Below are 26047 nucleotides of genomic sequence, written 5' to 3'. Positions count from 1 at the left end.
CTGTCTACAGTGACTTGCTTTCAAGAGTTCAACACGACTATAGGATTCCATGCTGAGGTCATACGTGTTTATATGAGGGCTTAGATGCATACAGTCGTCACATTCATTGATTTTTACTAAGCATCCCTCCACAGAACCTTATAATAAGTGCCTGTGACAGAGCCATAACTCTCTTATAATCACATAAGCGAATTATGGATCATAAACGATTAACGCTTCATCTTGAGCCTCGTCGTGTTGTGCTGCTTGTTTTTTGGATCCTTGTTGACAAAATAGAAATGTTTTATGCTACATTTTTGTAATATCAGTAATTAAAAATAAGGCATATCAGTCCCGACACCAGGATAAATAAAAAATATCACTCATAGGCTGAAATGCATTGAGATATTTCATTTTTTTTTATTCTGCTGAATCTCCAAACGCTGACCTTGGGAAAGATATTAAACTGAGACTGTCAGCACGAAATGTCAGAGGAAGTCAGAAATCACTGTGGCTGTAATTACACACTCAGTATGTTCCCGGTGACATTGGCGGTGAATGAGTTTTGGCTGCCGTGAGGGATATGTCTCCTTTAACTTTTAAAAGCTGTTAACTGCTCTCCTCAGCAGGGCTCCTGTTTTTACCCACTCCCCTAAAAACTGCGCCCTGTCGTCTTGACAACACACAGACAAGGTCAGGCCATTGTTCAGGTCTCTTTTGTCGTCCCCCTTCGCCAAAGAACGTAAATGCTGATGGACTTGATGGTCGTTGGGTCTTCTGAGCTCCCAAACGATGCTCTCAAACAAAACATATGTACCGTTATATGAATGCAAATAGTGCACTTTTGAGACACTCCCTTAATATGCGTATACATTTGTATTCCACTAAAAAAAACGTTTTCGAGTTAATGATGACAAAACTTTTACTCGTGACTGAACTATTGCACAATGAACTTGAGAATATTGTTACATTTCTTGATCGATTATTCAAACCAACAGTTCAAGAAAAGGGAGTCATCTTCCGGTGTTCATTGAAAATGCAGATGATATTTACCCACGATACATCTTTTTGGGGTTTTTGCATACGATTCCTCAACAGGTGGCTTGGGCATCTCACCCTTACGAGAGGAAAAGCAAGAGGAAGAACAGAACACAAAGTTTCCCTTTACAGACCTTGGCAAGTAAACAAAGGCCTGCATTCATCCGAGCTCAGGTCGTACCTGATAACGTGGCAAATTCTCCCCTTTGTGCGCAACAAAGCCAACCCTTTGGACCTTCTGTATTTGGTTACTGTCGTCTTTCAAGATTCCTGCTTATGTGTCCGTGAAGAGATTCAAATTGCTCTCACCTTCAGTTCTATAACGGAGAGAGTGAATTAACAGAAAGAGCCCCCTCCTGGCGTCCGTCCCACCAACTCACCTCTCAAGCACGGATCGAAGATATTCATATCTACCGTAATTACGGTTATGGCCTTTCAAAGCGCTCCCTTGTGCATCCTCCGGGTTGGCATTTTATGGGTCGACTGCTTTTTTGCAGGGTTATTTTGGTAGGGGAATAATAAATATGAGAAAGAGAGAAGAATCTGACAGAATAGCGTTTGGTGTCTTTTACAGGCGCACTGTTTGAATAGTCTCGCAGCTCGGCCGAGAAATAGTTCTCCAAACAAAACCGGCATTCAACAGACAAGATTTAGTCGAAGGAGTGCTGGGGCAAATGCCAACTGTTAGACTCGGATTTTTACTGGTTGACTTTCTCCATTTGTGTTTTATGGCGAACGCACCCTGGCCGGCTCTGTAAATGTCCATCACTGGAGTACAGCAGCTTTGTACGGGCACAAGGGCCTATTACAGCCAATGTTGTAGTTTTCTACTCTTCGATTTTTATGACTAATTGAGACTTTTAAAAATGATCCTTTGTTGTATAAATGGTTAGACAAGCCCATTTTTAAATGGTTAAACTTTTTGTATGTATTTTGTACTTGCTATTGTAGTTCTGAGACAGATGGTATTAAAGGGATAGTTCACCCAAAAAATTATTTTCCTTATCATTTCAAACCTGAATGTTTCGCAGAACACAAAAGAAGATATTTTGCACATAAAAACGTTGCAAGTGAATGAGTGCCATCGCTATACGGTTTACAACATTCTTCCAAATATCTTCTATTGTGTTCTGCGGAAGAGAGAAACCAATTGCACACTTCTAGGTAAATCATGATAAACCAATAATACAGATAGCAGATGTGACTCTACAGTGTTTAATAAGATTGTTTACAATCTTGAAATTGAGTGGATATGTAGAACTAAAACACTGTCTGATCTTATAGACGCTCATCCTGATGGCGGTAGGGTTCTTTAAGTGGATCAACAAATGCTTCCTTTACCTACGTACTTTACAGACCCAGACTATTCTGGACTGGTCACCTGATCTTACACTCTCTCTCGTTCGCTGACTCTTCCTCTCTTAATCATGTACAGTAGGGTGGACTCTGTTAAAAAGAGGCTGAAGAGGATTTCAGGGTGATGGAGAGGTCTTTCTTAGCATGAGACCATCTCATTGAACGCTTGATTGTCTGTAATGTCTGCATGAGATCTGCTTTGGCCCACAATGAATATCGAGCTAAATAAATAAACTGGAGGATACAATTTGAAATTTATGTTGGCAAATATAACCTCACATCTTCAGTACCATGTTTTTCACCATGAAAATAACCTTGCTGCCGATATGTTTTATAGTTCAATCAGTGAATCAGTAATAATGACACAGCATCTTGCCCAATTCTCTGGTCCAAGTATGTGAAATGTAGCAGTGTCACCTAGATCTCTTGAGGCCCTCAATACCTGTTACACAATCTTAAGTCTGGCATAACTTCAACTGTGCCTACCTGAGCTCTCTTTCCATCTCTTGGGAGTAGTTTGTGTGATTAAAATGTGGATAATGGACAAAAGAGGAATAGAGAAAGAGAACAACTGGGAATTTAAGACGAGTAATAAATTGACCACGGCACTGAAGGGGCATATGTTGTTGGTCACGCAATACACAAGAGAACCCAAATATTAGACCCAGGACTGCGGTACTTCATAAACAATGGCCTCCCCTATGAGTCTTATACAACTTGGTTATCAACAACACATGTGATCATATTAGTGTGTTTGGTGTTGTTGCTTTTGGATGGCCTTGAGGGTGGTGAGTTAACTTGACTTCAGTCTGTGTGAGGAATCTATAGATAGATAGGTATATAGATAGATAGATAGATAGATAGATAGATAGATAGATAGATAGATAGATAGATAGATGTGGGGCTCTTAGGTTAGATTGAACTCCTCCATTCTCTAAAGAGCCCTCTGCATTGTAAGTCATGGCTGTTTTAGACAATAAAGCTGTTTTGAAGCTCATTATGGTCTTTGAGGGCTTATTATGGGCTGTTATTTAGTATTATCTGGCACTGTCTCCGGTCCCTCAGCACCTCTCAGCTGTCCTGCATGATCATTCATAATGAGCCCCGTGTTTGTCTCGCACTTTTGGACTTGTTAGCCAAAATGAGCATGAGGATGATCACTCGTGTTTTTCTCATCGTTTGCGTCCCACGGGTGCAGAAGTATATTTCTCAGGCTGATGAAAGGTGCTTGTGTCTAATTTATATGTGCATGTGACATGTCCTGAAAGTTAACCGTTATTTGTTAAGAGTTCGTTCACTAATGAAAGATGATACTAGACAAAAAGACTTCTGAAGAAATGCTGTTTCTGTCATGTTAGATTAATCCATGATGCAGGTCTTCCTGGTCAGTTTGAAATGTGGGCAGGAAAAACACATTTTTCTGTAAGATATTACAGAATAACGTTTTTTTCACAAGGTTGTGTGAGGTCGGATTGACCCGTGCTAAAGGAACACAAAATTGGAGATGTAGTCATTTTGTACCTGCTCAGCCAAGCACAACTCATCATTTTCTAGATTACATCTGATCCGAGCTAGACAGCCAAGAATACTTGCAGCTGCACCCTTTCAGCCCAGTGTGATGTTCCTCTTTGTTTTCATAACGAAGATTTTTTACATAATTGTTTTTTTCCTTTTAATTTGATTATTATTTAGAGATTTCATATGCATAGGGTTTTACTTAAAATTAGTACATACAGCAATATGATCAAAGATAGTTTTGTGCATATTTAAAATAATTATTTGAAAAAAAACTAAAATGTACAATTTTACACAAAAAAATACGTTTAAAATCACGAAATGAAGAGTGTCACTCAAATTTTCAAATATTTTCAAAAATAATGTTTTTTATTATCATGTTTTCATTGTTTTATGTTGTTAGTAAGCTGTATGTTTTGAGTTATTAATACTTATTTGCTAATAATACAAAACGACCCTACTGCAGTACACTGTAAAATCTAATTGGTTGATCTTACTTAAAAGAAAGCATGTAAACCGTAAAGTGAAATGGTATTGATGAGTTCAAGTAACTAAAAAATTAGTTCAGATGTACTCTTGACTTAGTGTGGAGTACTCAGAATTAACTATTATTACCAACTTAAGAATTTCACTGGGTTTATTGCACTGTAAACCCGGACAAGTTTGCAATACTAAATTTTGATAACTGTATAGCTAAATTAAATTTACTACAGTTCACATAAATATTATTCTAAAAATGCATAAATCAAACACCTTGACTTGTGCAACACAAAATGAGCAAGAGGAGACTGATCTCAGAACTGTGTGCAAAGACTATGCTCATTGGTAAAAAACACACAAGCTTCCGAGACCCTAACATGCACCTATCTTCTAAACAGTGGTAACCACAAAACTGAAAAATATGTCAAACTCTTCTAAATATCTAAGAGAAGTGAACATTAAACACTATCAAGTCTTTAACTTTAATAAAAACATATAGAATAATAATATTTTTAAAAATGTACTCTCCTAATGCAGTCTGGCGCAAAGCATGCTTCTCTCCACTGCCTCTCGCTGGTGTAGTAAAGTAATTGCTTCGCTTGCCGCGTACTGTAAAATATTGTAAAGGCGAAAAGTAAGTTGTTTTATTTCCCCTGCAAGTAATCGTAACTTAATAAGAACTAGTAAAATGTATACATTTTTACAACTGGGTAACGTTAACAAATAATTTTTAAATAAGGACAACAATTAGATTTGACAGTGTATAAAATAAATTATCCAAAAAAAAAAAATGTTTCAATGGCAATAGATAGGTAAATTTTACAGATTGAAACTCAATTTGAATACAGCTGTTTATTTAAATTCATTAATTCCCATATGTTGAGTTGATGATTTAAATAATAAATAAGAAAAATGTCAATAAACAGTTTTTTCTCCAAGTGATATAATGCATTGCTTGTATAATTTGTCAGATAGTTCTTTTTCATGTTAGCATAAAATAAATCTGTTTTACAAAACATGACTCATGCCATCAGAACTGCATGTCTAGCCTATTCATTTTTTTAGTGTGTATGTACTTTGTAATATAGAAACATATCAAATAACATAACCGTATACATCACAAAATTAAAATGGCTTTGAGAAAGACCAAGCTTGAATTCCTCAACTGCCAGTGGTACAGTGTCGGGTGGAAATTTTGTTTGTCTCCTTTGGTGTTAGTACAGACCACTGTTTTTCTTTGACTTTTACTGCGGTCTGTTCAAAAGTGTTGTTGACAATACACTTAAACTGTCTGGGCCTCTGGGTGCAAATCTCTGTGATGTGATGTCTCACCGATCGGTCATTGTCCCACATTGTTGTGCAATGCCAACCTCCATGTCTTGACCTGAATGTGACCTCTGACCTTGTTCTTTACTCCTGTCATGCCAGCTGTGAAGTTGTATAAATGCCAGGGTAATCTCAGGCGAATAAGATGCATTAGCACGGTGCATCACGCTTGTTTGTGTGGTGTGTAGTTTGTGTCTAGTCGTGTTAAACCTCCTTTAATTTTATTGGCCTTAAGATTCATTGGTAAGACGGGCTTTCAGCTCAAGAATCTAAAAATATTGCCTTGTTGTTCTTCTGATGATCTGTGTACCAACAAGACTTGAGCTGTTTTGCAAATACTCTACGGTTTAGTGATCGCTACCGGTTTAATTTTATCTCTGCTTGGATTGTATTGGTGACTCCCCTGCTTATTGCGGGGCATGTCGGGGCCTGTTTATTTGGTGATGTTTTCCGCCTCTACGTGACCTGATGCATCCATGCGTGCTGTTGACGCACAAGAACCTGTGTTAAATCAAACCTTTTTTTAGAATCATGTTTGTTAGTCTAATGACTCGGTAACTCAATAACGATGATATTGAGACGATATTGAGGTTTAAAGAATGCATACGATTGTTTATGAACTTAATCTTTATAGTGTTTTTAGCAAGTTGCCAGGAAACGCTACTCAGACCAGAGACAATGTAAATGCAAGCACGTGGTCAAAACCAAGACTAAACACTAAGTCCATTCACACCAGGAATGATGACTATTAAGATACAATTGAAAAAAAATCAGAATTTTAGCTTTGAGTAACAGGTTTATAAACAATGTGTTATCTTTATAATATCCTATTTTACACAGAAAAGATATCGAAAAAAAATATTTTAGAAAAGGTTAAATTATATTTTGGGGTCCTTGGCATCATACAGTTTGAAAACCCCTGGCCTAGCACACCATGGAGTGTACATGAATTATGGTAAATAAAAAAAGAGAAACAAGCACCATTAGTGAACATGTATCAGGTTGGCAGCAATATATCAGAGGAGGCTCTCAAGGCTCTTGTAAGAGGAGACACCATTGTTGGGGAACCGTGTCGGAGAAGGAAAGAAGGGATGGTGAAAAGAAAGAGTGAAACGAAGGGATGGCTGGCCCATCAGATAGCTTTCACCTTCTGAAAGGACGGCTCTTGGCTTTGAATAGGCCACTCAAAGGTCACAGCCTCAGAACCGCATGGTTTGTTTTTGAGGCGTTCGGATCTTTTGTTTGACGCAGGCTGGTACGTCAGGTCTGTAGACGTCACGGGTGCGGTCTGAGCATGCGGCTCTGTGAATCGACGGTATTATCTCCAGAACACAGTGCAATGTGAAAGTGTCATGGCTGGTGGCGTTTCTTGATGAAGGTTGAGAACTGTTCATTCAGCTTCTGATGAGGAACAAAAAGGCTATTTTTGCCACAGGTCACCCATACGTTTCTTATCACAACAAAGATATGAAATCAGATCCATATTTTTACAACTCTCCTCTATACATCTAAAGTGGAAAATGCCCCCAATTTTTTTTGCTATTACCATGATTTTTTGCTTTTAACACCAATTAAGCATTGGCATTAAACATTTCAGATTACATTTAGCATTTCAGTACTCATACCTTTGAACTTTTATAGATTTTTTTTTCATTCTTACAAAAGGGTTGTGTTCACATTAAACAAACTTTGATGTGTTAGCTCTGTTAGTGCGGTTTATTTGTGTACTGTACGTGTAAATACGGCCATTCCAACCCCGATGCGCACCGAACAAGTGGACCGAGACCGCGGAAAAGATAGGTCTTGACCCCGCTCAAAATAACCAAGAGAACCGAACTACAAATGTGAACACACCCTTAAATTGTCTGATTGTCTGAAAAATATTCTGCAGCACATTGTTAAACTACCGTTATTTGGTGTGGGAGATAATCAGTGTGAAGTGTAAGGTGTGAAATTGATCTATCTAATGTTATGTGACATCACACCTGCAGAGCTGTGACAAAACCTGTTGGGACCATTAAATGTGACGTGTGTGTGCTTATGAGTCAACTGCAATCTGAAGTCTCAGCCTAGCAGGTGTCAAATTGAAGTGTTAATTCATCTACTTTGAACATTCTGTAATACTGTATATATCTAAACAAAAGTCAACCTTTCTTTTAAGCATATGGAGGCCATTTATTATGTTCTTTACATTATCCTGTTTATTACACGGCTACTTGCCACATGAGAAACAAACTGGACATAAAATGTGAATTAGAAATATTTGTTTAGCTCATTTTTACCGAATGCAGACCTTCCGCGTGGAAAAAACGGTAAGAATCGACGTTCAAATGTCACAAACAGGCAATTTGGTTTAATCATTTGTTACCGTGTGTTACTAGTTTTGAGAGGTTGTTATCTAGGAATAACGATCCAGCAAATGTAGTGACTGGCCAAGCATTCAAAAGAGCTGTGTAATAAACCTCAATAATAGGTGTTAGAAAATCTGGTACAATAGTAGTATTAACAGAATCTTAAAGGGATAGTTCACCCAAAAATGATCATTATTTCAGCAGTTACTCACCCTCATGTCATTTAAAAACTTTTCTGCAGAACAATAAAGAAGATATTTTAAAAAACTTTGATAACCTAACAGCTTTGGGTCTCCCCTTGACTTCCATTGTATGGACACAAAACCACTGAGACATTTCTCAAAATATCTCCTTTTGTGTTCCACAGAAAAAGAGTCATACAGGTTTTGAATGACATTAGATAAATAATGACATGATAACATTTTTATTTTGGGGCAAACTAGTCATTTAAGTACAGTACTTTAGAATCCCTATGACTTCACTTCCAGAAGATCTTCCAGTTTTCACTCCAGGTGGTTAGTGGGTGTGCCATCTGAGAGATAACAGTGTCACAACAAAAGATGCACAGTTTTGAAAAAACAGGATTCTAAGAGCAAAAATACATCATCTCTTTGTATCAGTGAGGGTCTGTTCTCACCAAACCCTTGCCTGAGCAGTAGGACAGCCATCTGTCAATGATATACTGCCTGCAATGTGTGTGTGTCAGTGAGTTATAGCCCTGCCTGTTTGTGTGTGTGTCTTACCCCTCTGAGGCCCCTACAGCAGCCCCCCTGTCTCCATCAGGCTAATAGCAACAGGTGTCTGTGAGTTGATCCACACCCACCTCACCGTAGCCATGACAACTGGCGTGTCACTAGGGACCGTATAATAAAGGGAGGGGAGATTGTATCTGGAGGAGAGACACATGCGTGTGCACACAAAGATGCAAACACACACCTGCATTCATGCATGCTTTATCACCAGCGTGCACACGCATGCATCTCTATGGGTAACGGGCAAACACTAAACTACATGTTAGTGAGAGACGATCACGGGGAGACAAGCATCTGTCCACGCATCAGCATTCAAAGATCTTTGTTTAAGATACTTCATATGCTAATGAATATTCTCTCGCTCTCTCTCAGATTTGGCAGTTTTATATTCCCTAGTTTGTGCCGAGGCAGAGGAGTTACATCACAGCTTTATACATGATGCTGTGGAGAACTAACTCTATGTTCTTTTAAAACACAATGCCTGAATCAATAATATGAATAATATGATCGCTCTCTCTCTCTGCCCAAGGGTTGCATAATCATGATGAGTATCTGACACCACCATCACTAGCTTTATGTAACTTCTTAAAGGTCCAATGTATGAATTTGAGGTTGCGAATTGCAACCAACGGCTCACTTCAGCGCTCACTCCTCTCTTTCGAAGCACTACAGTGGCTGACTCAGTTCTAAGATGACATCACATTTTCGCTTCATTGGCAAAGGAGATAACGTAGAGTGTATGTTACAAAACACTCTTTGTAGACCAGTTTGTCCATTTAGGGCTACTGATGAAACAATATGGAGAATTCCATGCGAAGGGACCCGTGGTGTACTATGTAGATAGAAATAGCTCATTATAAGGTAAAACAAACATAACGCTTCATTATGTAAGGTCCTTTTTATTTTATTCATGCCATGCTTTTCTCCCTTAATTTTGACATCTCAGAATGAGTAAAGTTTTAATTGTTTAGATTCGGCTCACCCTGTTCTCCGCTGGGGATAATGCTGCCGGCGCATAACACAAAAACAGTCTGAGCCGTGGATTGGCATTCAGCATCTGCATAAGCAGACGTGCCAACAACCTTCTCCTACCTTCTATTGACTATTTTGTGCCTTTAAGGGTTCAGGCAACCATATTAAAAAGATAAAGATTATTATAGACATGTCCTTTACAATACATTGTTCTTTATCTGAAGCTATTTTGACACTTGTGTGTTCAGCATTCACTACGTGACCATATAATTATTTTATTTAAACTCCAATTGCAATCCCTTATTATTTTTATAGATAGTATAATATAATTTTATGAAAAATGTGCAACAAAGTATTTTTAATTGCATATCTATTTAATGATTAGCTTTTTTTCTTATTTTTCCTTATTTCTATATGTTTGTTTTCTCAAAACAGACAGAAAGAAGCTTTCTAAATTGTGAAAGTAGTATACAGTAGAATTACATTTGAATTCAATATCTGCTATGCTATATTGAATTTTTAACAAAAGCCACACATCCCCGTTTATGATAAATAACAACCACTGCTGCGTTTTAATCAGGCGGATATATCTCAATATTCACCTAACTTTGATGCTTATCTTTACCCCGGTTAATTGGTAACTTCATCCGTCCGACTATCTTGGACTGTCGCCCCCGACAACCGTGCCAATATCATTGCTCACTTAAATAACACCATATTGCTAATTGATTTCACGCCGGTGCATTAGCAGGCTGTTGCGCAGACCCTGGCTGATCTTCGTTGCTTGTTAATATTTCAACACTGTGCTTTCGGTTTTTTACTTTAGCACCCTCGACTTTATTCTGCACACACACGCGTGTTTTGTTTTCGTGCATCGGCTTTGAGGAAAGTTTAATACAGGCAGGTACGCTTACGCGGGCACTCATTAGCTGCCTTTTTAAACTAGGGAACAAAACTAGGGTCTTTTTGTTCTCGTGTCACCTTTATGAAGGTATGAATTAATCAGCATGCTAGTCAAGCAGTTTGTGTCCTGGCAGGTGAAGGCCCTTTGACTTTTATGCAGGTGGAAACCAAAGACGGCTTTCCCGGATAGCCATCAGCCCTTTAGTTGGGCCTCCCTCTCTTTTCCTTTCTCTCCTTCTCAATTTCTTTCTCTCTTGCTTTTGTGGAAGTGAGAGGGGAGACCTCTCACTAGAAAGAATAGAAAGAAAACCGGAAAAAAATGCTATATATATATATATATATATATATATATAGCTTTCCTGCGGCTCAGTGGTTAGAACATCCCAGTGGATTGCACATTCTCAGATACAATGTATAATATAATGCAATGTAAGTCGCTTTGGATAAAATCGTCCTCCAAATGCAAAAAAATATATTTTTCATATATATATTTATATATTTTGTCAACTATATTCTATACTTATTCTGGAATATTAGCTCTGTTAGGGGCGATTCACATTTCACGTCTAAAACCTTGTGGAAAACGCGAGCCGCACTGCATTCTCATCTGCCTAGAAAAACGTTAGCATCGAACAGCATGCGCTTCGCGACCGCATCACTCCCTATTTGCGTATTCCTGAAGCGTGACTACATTTAAAATGACGAACTTGGAAAAGATGGAAAATGTGAATCGCCCTTTATGCCTTTGCAACCACTATAACACTATAATCTCTTTGTATAAAAGCATGGACCAAATGCATTAATGTACATTTAAGATGTGTATTGCTGCTGTCCTTTTGAAATCTCGTATCTTTTTGATTTCTATGCCATAAATCATTATTATTTGTCACCCTTTATGTTTGTCACGTGGTTTTGCAAAAATCTAATAAAAAATGTGCATGTCAACTTTGACAACACAGTAATCATTTAAAAGGTACAGTGTTTTTCCCTTTTCTGAAAAACTGAATTTGGACATCCGAGGTTTCAGAAGGACAGCATTTGCATGAATCTTTATCAATAAAAACAGTTAATATCAATAAACTATAATAATCATAATTTAACCGTTTCACGTTAACATGTACAGTATGTATTCAAATGCTTTCAAGTTGTACTAACACAAACGTTTTACTTGTTGTTTACTTGGCCAACACGATCTGCTCAGTTTTACATAAATGTGGCATCGCGTGAGAACAAACAAGTGTACAGTATTGGCTTATAAAAGCAGGGATCATTTCAGGTGAGTGGAACCCGATCAGAGATCCAGTACCGATTACAGTGCGTCATTCTCTCAAACCATGTAAACTATACACTGGTATCTTAAAACATTAAGACTGGCCGAACTGCCACTCCACGGCTGTCACTGCGGAAATACAGTGATAACTTACCGTTAACTCACCTACCATATGGCCCAAAGCTTTAAAACTGAATACTGTAATAAAAATGTGTTCTGAAGGTGAGCAAGTTACCTACTGTCAGCAGGTATTTAAGGAAATGCATGAATGTCCGGTCTGTAGTAAAAAGCATGTTTTCAATTTTATAAATGTTACACTCTTTTCCACTTAGTTTCTTTTCCAAAAATTCCTGCAAATCATTACATTTTTCGTCCAATCTCTGCAAAAGATGTTCTACTTTTCATCTTGTGTGCAGTTCTCTTTCCTCCTCGTCTTGTCTCCTTCCTCTGTTTGTAGAGAGACCGTATGTTTGCATTGTGAGCCGCTATAATTGGCCTCTTTTAAAAGTCAGATCTCCTTTGCTGAATTTCAATTGAGAAGCTTCAAAGAGGGATCTGTGTTTGTGTGTTTGAGCGGGTCATCAAACGTTGGGTGTGTGTTTCTGAGAACCAGACTGGAAACGGCCCTCCACACCTGAGACCCTGCGACACGTGTGGGCCTTTAGATACGACAAGATCCACCATTGTGTTTACAGTATATCTTGAGCTGTCGAAGCCTTTAAAAGTATTAAATACACAAATTAATGAAATGCTTACAATTAATGCCCTGTAGGTGGATCTCATACATGTAAACAGGCATATATCTTTTTTTTTTATCAGAATTTGAAAATGGAGTAATCACAAATGCCCAAATCTTCCCAAAACTGAGTGCCATGATCTGCAAACCTCCAATACTGATTTCATGTATTTAAAGACCAGATCACACATTCATCGATGTTGTTTTCTCCTCTGTGTCAGATGGTGGTTTTGATGGATCCAATGGAAGATCCAGATGATATCCTCCGTGCTCATCGATCAAGAGAGAAGACCTACATGTTCGACGTGGGCTTTGATTATTCCGCAACGCAGGCAAGCCCATTCTGTGTTCATGTGCCTTTTAGGGACGGGTGACTTTAAAAACGTGTACGTGCAAACAGCATGAACATGAATTTGTGTTCGTGAAAAGTTTGTGAGGCTTGATGTGCATTGATGCGTTAGTGTGTCCAACCGTCTTGTGCCACAGATGTAAAACTATGATTGACTCAAAAGCCTGTGGTAAACATGTTTTGTGTGTTTTTAATAGGACGAGGTGTATAGATCCACCACAAAGGGCCTGATTGAAGGTCTTATATCAGGGTACAATGCCACGGTCTTCGCCTACGGACCCACAGGTTAGTACCGTAATGCATTTTCATATACCATACATGTAATACAGCTCTTTGTCGTTCCTGCGCTTGAAAAGATGCTTTTTCAGAAAAATACTTATATTTTGAGCTGTAAGATAGGATATGAGCCAGGGAATCATATGGTTCATTTTGTTAAATGGAGTTTACACCGAACATTTATAAAAGACTTATTTCAGACGTTAAATAAATAAATCCTTCCTCAATTTATGCGGTAGTTAAAATCACGGACAGTCAATCATGACTTGGACACCCGGATAAGCTGTATGAAAACCCTGATCTACTTTTCAGCACAGTCACATGCACTGAATTGATAGCTGACCATAACACATTTTGTTGACCGTGACTCCCATTTATGTCACAGGTCTCATAGAAGTTGTTTAAATATATATGACTAAATTATTTTACAGAAAGAGCTTCATAAGTTTAAAAATAGAAATGAGTGTCTTTATGATTATTCCGTAGGCATTTTTAAAAAGCAATGAGACAAGGACTTGCAATATACACGGTTGTAGCCACGACTTATGGGTGTTGTTAGACACAAGTGGACAGCATTTAGAGTAAAACCTGAGAAGTTTTATTGTCATTTCAGCCATATAAAGCTTGTGCACAATGAAATTAAACAACATAAGACAATACAACACGTAAGAAAACACTACAGTCCTATATATTACGTTATGTTGAATAGACTAAATAAGAATGTGAACATTGTGTCTACACCGGACATGACAGCCATGACGCGACATGACTACCTGCTTGTTCTCAATGGGTTTGTCGCGCAACATCCAGTGTGGACAATTTATAATTAAAATGGGTTCCAATGTCTTTTGTCGTGTTGCGTCGCGCCGGTCGGGTCCAGTATAGAAACGGTGTAAGAATTACCTAAAATATGTTTGTTTATATTTGATGAGTTTGGTTTCAAAATGAGATATATAAACAAACATATTTTAGTTAATTCTTACACAGTTTTTTATTATGTTATCATATTTTATTGTGTTTTATAGTGTTAGTGTATTTTTTTGTTATTATTACATCAAAACAAACCAACTGCGGTTTGATTGATATTATTTGGAATACACAATTTACAAATTAGAGAGCATATAACATTTTATCAATAAGCTTACAAGAAGTACCGTTTACAAAGCCCTGTTTACAAGTTTAACCAGATGTGAAGCTGTGCAAATTGCCCAAACAACATAAACAGACAACACATAACCTTACACACACTATTGTTTTATATTGACCAGTTTTCAGGCTGGGTTGAATTGAGAACAGCTTAATTCCTGGAAAGCACATCTCCGTGTGGCTCTCATGTACTTGTGAGTTTTAATCTGCCCTCAAACTCTTCTGGACTCCTTCTGTCTGTGACACCGGCTAAATAAAGCTCTTAGGGCACCAAATCTTTACTTAGGCCGACGGGAATGAAAGCCACCTGTAAACATCATGTTTCACTTCCTGTGACTCATCTCACATCTGTACCTCACCCTTATGTCATCCATATGAAGATTTGTTAATAAGCTTCTATTATTATTGAATAGTTTTGGAAAAGATTTCGCTTTGTCTGGATATCTTATTATTATTAACATCTCATTGCATTATGGAAAGCTTCTAAATTTGAGTAACTTACGGTTCTGTGTGTGTTTGTGAATAGGTTGTGGGAAGACGTACACTATGTTGGGAACGGACAGAGAACCGGGTATCTACGTTCGCACCTTAAACGACCTCTTCAAGGCTATCGAAGAAACCAGCGATGACATGCAGTACAGCGTCTCAATGTCCTACCTGGAGGTGAGATCTTCATTTGGGTGTTAAATAAGTTCATATTTCATCTACAGACCTACCGCCATGCTTAATAACCCTCACAAAGTCAAATAAATTGCTCATTCAGTTTTTAGCATCTTTAAAAGGGTAATGCATACGTGTTATATGATAAGATAATCAACACGCCTGTGAGGACTGATATCACATCTGGTTATCAGCTTTTGTCTCCTGATCCTGTGGGCTTAGTGACTATCTCAGCATCTGAGAACGCTCTAAACAAAGGCACTTGCCACATTTAGACATCGAATGCTCTGCTGTGTCACTTTGAGAAACAGTGTCACGTTCAGAAGGGAAAGACAAATTGCTTGTTGGCAAATAGCGGTCCGGAAACAATAAAAAATTGTAGAAATAGGTTGAAACGGAAAGAACGGTCCACTGGATTCGTAAAAAGGACGGGAATAGAAGTTTAAACACTGTGTCCTTGGAAATGGCTGTGATTTTCTTCTCTCTGCCGGGAACAGAGACTATTGTAAGGGTGAAAAACATGCTGTCAATTGACAGTTCCAGACAGAGGAAAAGATTCAGAACTGAGTTTGATTGACAGAATAATATGAGCAAAAAGACAAAGATACGGACTATTATTAAAAAAAATAAAAGAGATTCTTTCAGCATGTACGTGTGAACTCATGACATGAACGAACATCACCTGTCAACAACAAGTTTGAAACACTTTGTATTTGGAGACAATACAGAGGGTCAGCAACCACATCACAACAGGTTATCAACCTCAGATCACCTTAGCAACTGCATAGCAACACCTTAGTAACCAACACAACAGTTTTGCTACTTACAGAACCACACATTTTCTCATAGACAAACACACCTAGACATATTTAGAGTAATTGGAATAGTATAAATACTGTTTACGGCATACTACCAAGTATGGTATACTACTGTGCCAAGTATTGCTATTCATAAATATTGTGTGAAACCGTATGCAATATGCATAATTGAATGTATTAAATTGTAAAATTCTATTACAATATACTATTTTATATCCCTGTTTTAAATCTGTTGTTGACATAACATTTTCACTGCCACACAAGATAGAAATATTGTTAGTATTTTCATATTTTTGATTGCAGTAAATGGTTAAATGGGAAAGTTTTCCTCTTTCATGGAAAATTGCTGTTATTTGTTTTTTTATTTTTGAGACAAATCTCATAATTGTCCTATGGTGTGACTTCATTTATGTCTTTTATAGTAATTTCTTTTTTAATATTTCGTCACTGAAAACCGTGTCCTCCTGTGTGACACATTCTGTTTTTAAAACAATTTGACTGAATACATACATATGCATTTATTTTTGCTCTCTCACACTTAAACACTCAGTATGCCACACACAAACACGCTGTATGGTTTGTGTAATTTGACTTATTTAGGTTGTATGAGTAAGCCGCTCCGTCCACACACGGAAAGAGTAACGCGCAGTAAATAGCACAATGCTCTACTGTTCCGTGGTTGTCTTACACCTTCACATTAAAAAAGTCCTGTTTACACTGGGCCGTCCAAATGCATGAGGGGGTGCCGTCCTGTAAAGAAAACTTTTTTATTCTAGGATTCTTCGGTTTCAAGTCCAGACCTCCCAGTTCATCCTGTTTTGTTTTTCTCTTTCCGTCATCTGTATCTGCAGCAGGTCTTCTCGCCGTCCCCCGTCAATGGCTTCCATTCATGCAGTTAACATCACCCTAAAATTATCTCACACTTACTGTACATCACAGCGACCTCACTGGCAGTGATGAAATGTTACGTTTACATTTACTTTGGAATTGAGAGTTTTTGAGGAGCATTCAGGATGTGGCCTTGTTCTAAACAGGGTTGAATGAAGCCTATTGAAATATTCTGAAATGTCAAATAGTCAAGGTTCATATTCAGCCCTAAAGACATCCTGGAAAAACAAAAGTAAACATTAATACCATAGCTTTGTTAAATTCTTGAATCTAATTGGTTGACACGCGTTTTACACTATTTGTTAAATTTTTTCACTGACAGTTTGTTTCATTTTTAACAAATACTAACAACACATTTTTGTTATATTTTTGTGCTGCAGATCTACAATGAGATGATTCGAGACTTACTGAATCCATCTTCTGGATTCCTTGACCTACGAGAGGATTCAAAGGGAGAAATACAGGTGGCTGGCATTACGGAGGTTTCCACTATCAACGCACGTGAGGTGTGTTTTTAAAAATGCTTTTCATCCACGTCTAATGGTCCGTTTTTAGGGCTGCATTGTGAGTTTTTCCTCGCTTTTCTCACTCGCTCAGATAATGGAGTTGTTAATGAAAGGAAACAAGCAAAGAACCCAAGAGCCGACGGCAGCCAATCAGACGTCTTCTAGGTCTCACGCCGTGCTCCAGGTGGTCGTGCAGCAAAAGAGCCGATGTCGAGACATTCTGCAGGAGGTGCGATTCGCACGGCTCTTCATGATCGATCTGGCAGGCTCTGAGCGGGCTTCACAGGTTTGTGAGAGCATCAATTTAAGGGCTATTTATCTCTTGGAGAGCTACAAAAAAGCTTAGTCATCTGCTTTCGACAAGCACAGTGTGCGAGCAGAGATCTATGTCCAATCCATACATTCAATAATCAGGAACATTAAAGCTATCAATCGTTGTTTAAACAAAAGCTGGCGCAGTCAGCTCCGAATATATTCAAAATCATATATCAGCCGGTGACTAGAAAACAATTCAGGAGTGTTTCATCTATCTGTGTTTTCATCTATTCATCTATAGGTCATACGAATGGGGAAATGTACGACTTTTAATTTGAAAAACTGTTGTTAGATAAACTGTAAGTGATTGTTGTTTAGATATTATTGTGTGCATGGTGATATGTTACCACAAGGCAATGTATATTTTTGTAATTAAAGGGATCATATTAAAGTGTCATTTTCCAGCATAGCATCAGAGGATATCATGGAAACTGCTAAAAGTGTTACCTTCTCAGCCACCCCGTGGGTCTACACATGCATGTGACAGGCACGAAAACAGCAGCTCAGGTTGTTTGTGGTTATCGGGTTATTGTTGCTCAGAAACAAGAGTGCTTATTTGTTCTCTGTTAATGAGACAGACAAGCCGGTTACACACCTCTTAGGCAAATTAGACGAGCAAGAGCGCCACTTGCTGGACGTTTGAAGCATTACTTTAACTCAACAAATTTAATTGTGTTATTTACTCACACTTATATTGTCAACGATTTTGTTTCTTCTCCGATAAGATACAAATATCACAGATGAGATCACTTTAATATCCCAATTATTTTTCCTTGATATAAATGAGATTTAGTTAAGAGCAAATTAAATATTTTTCTTTATCTCTTTTCCATCTCAGACGACAAATATCTGAGATTAAAATGCAGAAATCCCCATTAGAGTTTCAGACGAGATTATTGTACCATTAAATCTACATTTATTTTATACCTCCATACTCAAATTTATTTTACAAATTCTATCATTTGTATTTCTCCTTTTTTTCTTGTATTTTATGAGAAACATCTTAAACCAGGTTAAACGAAACAACTCAAAATCATCAGATGTTAAGAATATATAAACACCTTATCTATAAAAGAGCAACTTCTGAGCAATAAAAAAATAATTTTGGCAGGGACAGTAAATAAGATATTTTTAAGTAATGATACGAATATTCACCATCAGATTAAAATACCCAATACCAGAGTTACCAATCGAGACTTTTATTGTGAATTTTTTTGTGAATAGATTTCCGGCCCCGTCCGTGGAGTGTTCAACATTTTTAAAATATGCCCATGGAATTGTAGAATCAACACTATAATCAGATAAAATAATGTTATTACTACTCATGTCTTTCAGACACAGAACAGAGGTCAGAGGTTAAAAGAGGGCGCTCACATCAACAGATCTCTGCTCGCGCTTGGGAACTGCATCAATGCCTTGAGTGAAAAAAATGGCAACAAATTTGTCAACTTCAGAGATAGCAAACTCACCCGACTGCTCAAGGTACAACCAAACAGATTTATGACATTTTTACTTAAAAAATGAATGATTAGATCAAGTCACAAATCTCTAGAGGTTGTCTCACTGTGTCATGTGATCTTCGCAGGATTCTCTGGGAGGAAACAGTCGGACAGTGATGATTGCCCACATAAGCCCCGCCTCTCTGGCCTTCGAAGATTCACGGAACACCCTGACTTACGCCGACCGTGCCAAAAGCATCCGCACACGGGTTCGTTCACAAATATACAAACCCTTTGTGAAAGATATTTTACCATTTGTGCATCTTACTTTCATAACCCACTTATGTTATGAGCCACAGACTTCTTCCTAAAACATTTTTGTGCATCACTGTTTCAAACTGTGTGGGCTTTCGTTTTGGACACCGGTGTTAGAAAAGTTGATTGTTACATGTCAGCTCCGTCTCTGTCTTTCCAGGTAAAAAGAAACCTGTTGAATGTGTCTTATCACATCGCCCAGTACACCAGCATTATTTCGGACCTCCGCAGCGAGATTCAGCGACTGAAGAAAAAGATAGCGGATCAGGCCAGCAGACAGCCGAACCCAGACAGGACAGATATCCGTCACGTTCAAGGTAACATCCATTCTATACACTCATATGCAGTGCTATTGTATTTGGAGGTTGAAATAACAATTTTAAGGAATTTACATTGTAGGTTGTGATAGAATTTGGGAATTAGTGAATGACTCATTGAGGTTTAATGTGAACTGTGTAAATAGTATTTGTAAAATATAAAAGAAAACATGATCTCCTGCAGATCGATTAATGTGTAGCATAACAATTGTTTTTCAGCCGAGGTGCAGGCGCATTCCTCTCAGAAGAGTCGAGCAGAGATGGACCAACTGCGGAAGCAGCTGATCGATGCATTCAGACAGCAGATGGACATCAGAAAACACCTTATGGAGCTGGAGAACAGTAACATGGAGATCCAGATAGACACGTCCAAACACCTGCTGACGATCGCAGAGTGAGTTTTCATTCTGCACATAAACCCACAAAATTCAGAAACCCTCCCAAAAATACATAACTTTGATGTTTTCTCTCTGTCTCCAGCTGGGAGCAGGAACGCTTTAGGAGGAGAAAGAAGTGGCACGGGGAGAGGAGGAAGGAGAGTTTTAATAAAGATGAAAGCGAGAAAGATTCAGACTCACCAGAATCTTTGCCGGACAGCTCAGAGACGCCTGAAGTGATCATCGCCAGAGAGAACCTTGTTACGCTCATGACTGAGCAGAAGAAAAAACAAAAACAGAAGGTAATGTGTGTTGGTCGCCACTAGAGGGCAGCAGCACCGACGCTCAAACAAAATCATGGGACCAAACAATTAACTTTAGCAAACCATTTAGTTTGAGCAGCACATTTTCTTTCTGTTAAGTTTAATTACGTTGTAAAAATTAGTTGTTCTCTCTAGATATTGCTCAGATGCCTCTGATTTGAATAAACCACAAACCCCAAGTATAATACTAAAAGTTAAGATGTATCGATAGTAATCCTCCCAATCCTCTCAGGCCGGGCTGGAGCAGCGTCTGGCCGAGCTGAGGGAGAAAGCTCGGCGTCTGGAGGAGCTTCTCCCCCGCCGGGTGAGCTCAGAGGAGCAGCGAGAGGTGCTGTGCCTCCTCTGTAAGGTCCACGAACTGGAGATCGGGAACGCGGAGATGCAGTCCAGTGCTCTGCTAAAGGACAACATGATCCGACAGAAGAACGTGGTGGTTCAGCGATTCGAGCAGCACAGGAGCCTCTGCCACGACATCATCCAACAGCAACGCCAGTTCATTGATGGTGATTCTTCACGACCAGATTTGAATCAGAACCAGATGTTGCATTAATTCGCCCAATGATGCATGGGTGCAACAGATGCATCCACGCTAAAAGAAAAATAGTTTATTTTTTATTAATTTGATTAATAATTCACACTTTTGTGTTTCATGATGTGTATTTTTGTGGCTTTGATTTGGCGTGGATTTAAAAAAATAAAATAACTAGCACATATTGACAAAAGAGAATGAGTGGTTGTTTAAACGTTTAACTGGCACTGTACAATTTTGTCTTTTGGTTTTATATATGTTATTGCAGATCACAGTCTTCTGGTCCCCCCACATCTTCAAGAACTCTACGAGATCTATATGAGGGAAATGGATGAGAAGAATTTAGACAGAGTCGTTGCCTTGGATAAATTCACCATTCGTACTCTCAAGGTACATCAAGAAAAAAAACATTATTACTTTGCTCTTTAAAGTCAACGTCCTTTCCAAATAAATGACACCTTGCAAATTTACATTCAGGGCTGGCTCCACATTTTACAATCCAATAAATTGAGTCAACCCCCTTTTCAAATAAATACTTATTTACTTAATATAAAAATACTGTAATGTTACAGAGATAGAACGGTGTGTGAATACAGGTTTTGTACATGCACTCAGTGGACCTTTAAGAACCAACATTACATTAATCACCTGTGGTCATGAACGCATTCACACATTATCTGACATATGTTTCTGAAGGAGGGTTCCCTGCCCAAGATCACCCTCCCCAGCAGAGGTCGTGACCCCCTGCAGGAGATGGATTCAGATCAAGAGAGCGTTCGCACTCTGGGCTCAGACAATAGACAAGGTCGGACGAAAGTGAGGAGACACACGCTGCCTCCGATATTCGCAGAGTCTGAAGGGTAAGAGGGAATGCACATTTATTTCCTCTTATTTGATGTTCTGTAGTGTTTATGTAGGGTTAGGATTGCGCTAACAGTGCAATAGTTTAATTCCCAGGGAATTCGCATACAGTACGTAAATGGTATAGCTTCAGTGCTCAGTAAGTCACTTTAGGTTTAAGCATCTGCCAAATGTAAATACTGTAATGTTTCAATTTTTTCAGCTATATTGTACCTCTTTGTGTGAATGTGAGTGTTTTTATAGTATTTTTAAGATAATGTCTTTTAAATAATCAAGATTGGTATTGAAGTCATGATTTTCCTCTGGGTTTCACAGAGACAGTTATCGAGTATTTAAGAGCAGTCGCAAACAGATGAAGAGCTCTGAAGTTATGACTCCACCACCTATTCACATTAATGGCCTCGGCAATAGAGAGGTGAGAAGTTCTGGAATTATATTAGTTATTTTTTCTTTATAAAATTTTACTATTGAAATATAATGCATTGTTTAAATATTAACATCACTATAAACAAATATTTGACTTTATATTGGTAATTAACTGTAACTGATCATGAATTTAATTCAATCTCATTAATGTCTATATCTCTGCAGCTGTTGCCATCTGTCCTGGATGATGCTCTGAGATACAGTCATCTCAGTCACAGTATGAGCAGTCATCTGGATTCTTCTCCTGACAGCAGTGAGAACAGCACAGATGCCCCGTTGACACCCAAAGGTAAGTGTTCCTCTACTCCTTTATCTGCGTTCTGAACCCCTGATGGTGTTTTTAGTCATAATTCAAAAAAGTCACTGTAAAAAGTCATAATAAAAAGTCACTGCCGGACTGTACATTATAACCTTATATTTATATTTACTACACCGGCTCTCTGGAATACTTGATTCTGATTGGTCAGTTGTGGTATCCTAGATAAATTTAGGATGGTCATTTTCCATTAATAAAATGTTGTTAGAGGATCTACATTTGTAACATTCCGTTGTGATGCCTTTTTGTACTATGAACATTGTAGTAAAAATATTTTGACTACATGACTGTGATTTTTATGTGGAATATTATGTGGAAATTATTGGACAAACATTCTCATTTGTTCCAAATCTCTTAAATCCCACCAGAGAGACAGCAGATTTTAAGGGGTGTGCAGAACATTGCAGTGAAGGCTGCCCGTCGCCGGTCTAAGGTCCTGGAATTAGATGCCCTCCGATTGCACCCACCACCGTCTCCCCTTGATCCAAAAAAGCACATGAGTAATCTGTCTCTGAGCGATGCTCCCCCTAAAGGACCGATGCTGCGTCGCGGGAGACAACCTAGCCCAGAGCTGCGCCACGCCACCTCTGACGACAACCTGTCCAGCAGCACAGGAGACGGCCCAGCGCCCAATGGCACCTGGACGCGGCCGGGGAACCGTCCGGCTGTGAAGAACGGCGCACAAAGGGAGCAGGATTTTGAGGGTCGCAGGCGCAAGAGGAGATCTCGATCATTTGAGGTCACAGGACAAGCAGTGAGTCTTCAGATATAAAAATAATATTTTTAATTTATTATAATTTTAATTTATTAGATTAATTTTATTTATTTTTTTGAATTATTTTTATTGTAAATTATTTTAATGACAATAAATTCATTAAGCACAAAATGAACAGATTTTTGTAATATAGAATAGCTTGAAAAGTAAATTATACAAATAATTGCTGAATATTGAGGAGTAGGACGGCGTTTTTGTTGCCTCAAGCATTGTTTTAATATTTCAATGTTTGTATACTATTTCAATATTTCAATGTTTGTATACTATTTCAATATTTCAATGTTTGCTTCAGTTTATCATATGAATCCAAATGCCACAACGGGTTGGGACCCCGGCTGAAGTACTTTAACCAAATCCTCCACAGCCATTGTTTCCAGCAATTCTGTTATTTTTCACAAAATATTACGAGTTTATTCTCATATTACTACGAGTTTATTCTCATATTACTACGAGTTTATTCTCATATTACTACGACTTTATTCTCGTAGAATTTCGACTTTATTCTCGTAACATTTCGACTTTATTCTCGTAACATTTCGACTTTATTCTCGTAACATTTAGACTTAATACTCAAAATCTTTTTTTTTTTACGTGGCACTAAAACGCCGTCGTAGAGGAGAAAGAATCTGCTTAAAATAAACAAAAAAACAATTTAATAACTTGGAATGAACAATGTTTTAAAAAATTTAATACTATACAAATAAAAACATAATACTTTTCTATTCCATTTAAACTGTCTAAAACAAACTCTAAATTTTCTCTACCCTCCAGCTGTCTCAGGCTAAAAACACCAGCCAGAGATTTCGGCCCTTAGACAGCACTTCTGATCCCCACATGCACATCAATGGACACCCCCCTGCCCCCCTTCTGCGTCCGCAAAACAGAGCTCAACCTCAGCTTACAAAAGCTCGGCAAAACATCCACCAAACAGGTCAAAATTCATGTTATGTCCGATCTATGTTTCTATATCCATTTGATTTGTCTTTGACCTTTTTTCATTCAAACTCCACAGGATCAACTGCAGATGTCACTTCCTCCAACCTGCCCTCCCACCTCATTAAGCGTGGACCCCAAAGCAGACAACTTCAGCCTCTCCTGTACGTCACCACCGGGACGGGTGCCCAGCGGACCCGTAAACACTGATGGCATTCATGCTTTTCATGACTGTTTTGTCCTGACGCCCCGCAACCGCACAAATGATCCCCTTCGAAAATAAGACTGAGACCAAGTGGAATGTTTTATCGCATTGGAAGAACTGTACCATGGCATCAAGCTTTTTGACGTGGAAGAAAAAGCGTACGACCTGGGTTGTCATTTGCATTTGATTCTGAGGTTTTGCTCAAATTCTTGTAGTTTTTCTCTGAAAGGATGTGACTTAGAATGTCTGCTTCATTTTTTTTACGTATTGGCTTCTACAAATTGCAAGAAACAATTGCCTTGACTTTAGCAGCCTTAATTATTGTCAAAACTATATTCCCACAATGATATGCAAAAATGTTTCCGAACTACTGTAATTCGACAGGGGATAAATCCTGCCTCAAATACCTTTTGGTTAAATATTTATATCAGGCTGTATGTGCTATATGCGCTTCTCATTCCACAGGGAACAATATATATTTCACAGCTGCCGGGGCATAGCTTTCTTTTCAAAAATCCTTATGGGTTTGTGTTAGTTCTTAGTACCAGACAAGAAGGCATATTTAATGTGGTCCAGACCCTCAATTCATTGTTTTTAAAAAGAGAAAAAAATGACTGCTGCCTTTACTTTAAAAAACGTTCTCAAAGTTTGTGTATTTTTTTCTTATTAAACGTGCATAGACACTTTTCTACTCTTAATTTTGTACCTTTTTTGTAACCAAAATAAATTTGATCGACAAATTGATCACTTTTAGTGTATGTATTATGTAACATGATCAACATTGTATGAAGCTATGACTGCTTTTAAAAGTGCTACAGACAGAAATTTGTACTTAAAAGTAATTGATCTGTGTTTTATACATTATCAAAAACAAAACCAGTTTAGAACTGAAAAAAAATTTCTTTATAAAAACCTACGATCACTCGGACGTGATCTAAGGCTTCTGATCACAACAATATCGACAGCATTATTACTGTACTGTCAGCTCTTCTAACGTTTCATATTTTCCTTTTTGGCTTCCACTCACATGTCAATGTTTCAGTCTAAACAGATTTCTCCTGTTTCAATTGACCAATCAAAACAATGCAAACATATCACAATGTCTGCCAAGTGAGCATTGGATCAAGTGCTTGTTCTTAGAAAAGTGCAATAATTTATTCGGTGTAATGACTATTAACTGTAAGATAACCAATGCATTTGGCAGACAATTCTAATCCAAACTAATTTATTGTGCACTCAGTCATCACATTTATATGATTTATGATAATAGAATAATAATAATTATTATTATAATAAATAATTTGTAGAGTTTAACATTTCTTAATATTTATACAAAAAAGTATACAAAACTGTTTTATTTTAACTATAATTACAAATACAATATTACATTTCTTTAAAGTCATTTTTCTTCAATGCAAAACCTTACTATTTTAAACATTTACCATTTTCACCCGGAATAAAAACTACTTGAATAAAACAGAATCATATATAACTTTTCTCTTAAAATATATGAGGAGAACAATTTTTATTTTAACTAGATGAGGTTAAAGTTTGTGAACAAACTCTATGTTGGGTTGAGAAAGAGAGAGGGAGAG

The 26047-nt window shown here is 37.9% G+C and overlaps 1 protein-coding gene across 1 annotated transcript in view; it reads left to right on the top strand.

Moving 5' to 3' along the window:
- kif19 (kinesin family member 19) overlaps nt 1–25196 on the top strand; it is a 30913-nt gene extending 5717 nt beyond the window's left edge. Inside the window, exons 3-20 of the mRNA XM_056770657.1 lie at nt 12900–13010; nt 13225–13312; nt 14976–15112; nt 17196–17321; nt 17413–17607; nt 18972–19118; nt 19222–19344; nt 19551–19707; nt 19927–20101; nt 20188–20386; nt 20640–20910; nt 21205–21326; nt 21633–21796; nt 22113–22212; nt 22389–22512; nt 22908–23293; nt 24086–24245; nt 24327–25196. Of these exons, the coding sequence (XP_056626635.1) occupies nt 12900–13010; nt 13225–13312; nt 14976–15112; nt 17196–17321; nt 17413–17607; nt 18972–19118; nt 19222–19344; nt 19551–19707; nt 19927–20101; nt 20188–20386; nt 20640–20910; nt 21205–21326; nt 21633–21796; nt 22113–22212; nt 22389–22512; nt 22908–23293; nt 24086–24245; nt 24327–24457 (2916 nt within the window). The 3' untranslated portion in view covers nt 24458–25196. The remainder of the gene's footprint in view (nt 1–12899; nt 13011–13224; nt 13313–14975; nt 15113–17195; nt 17322–17412; nt 17608–18971; nt 19119–19221; nt 19345–19550; nt 19708–19926; nt 20102–20187; nt 20387–20639; nt 20911–21204; nt 21327–21632; nt 21797–22112; nt 22213–22388; nt 22513–22907; nt 23294–24085; nt 24246–24326) is intronic.
- Nucleotides 25197–26047: the final 851 nt, after the last annotated feature.

This window comes from Triplophysa dalaica, chromosome 17 (genome assembly GCF_015846415.1).
Source record: "Triplophysa dalaica isolate WHDGS20190420 chromosome 17, ASM1584641v1, whole genome shotgun sequence".
Taxonomy (NCBI): Eukaryota; Metazoa; Chordata; class Actinopteri; order Cypriniformes; family Nemacheilidae; genus Triplophysa; species Triplophysa dalaica.
Note: the sequence above shows the minus strand (reverse complement) of the source record. Positions and strands in the feature narration are given on the sequence as shown.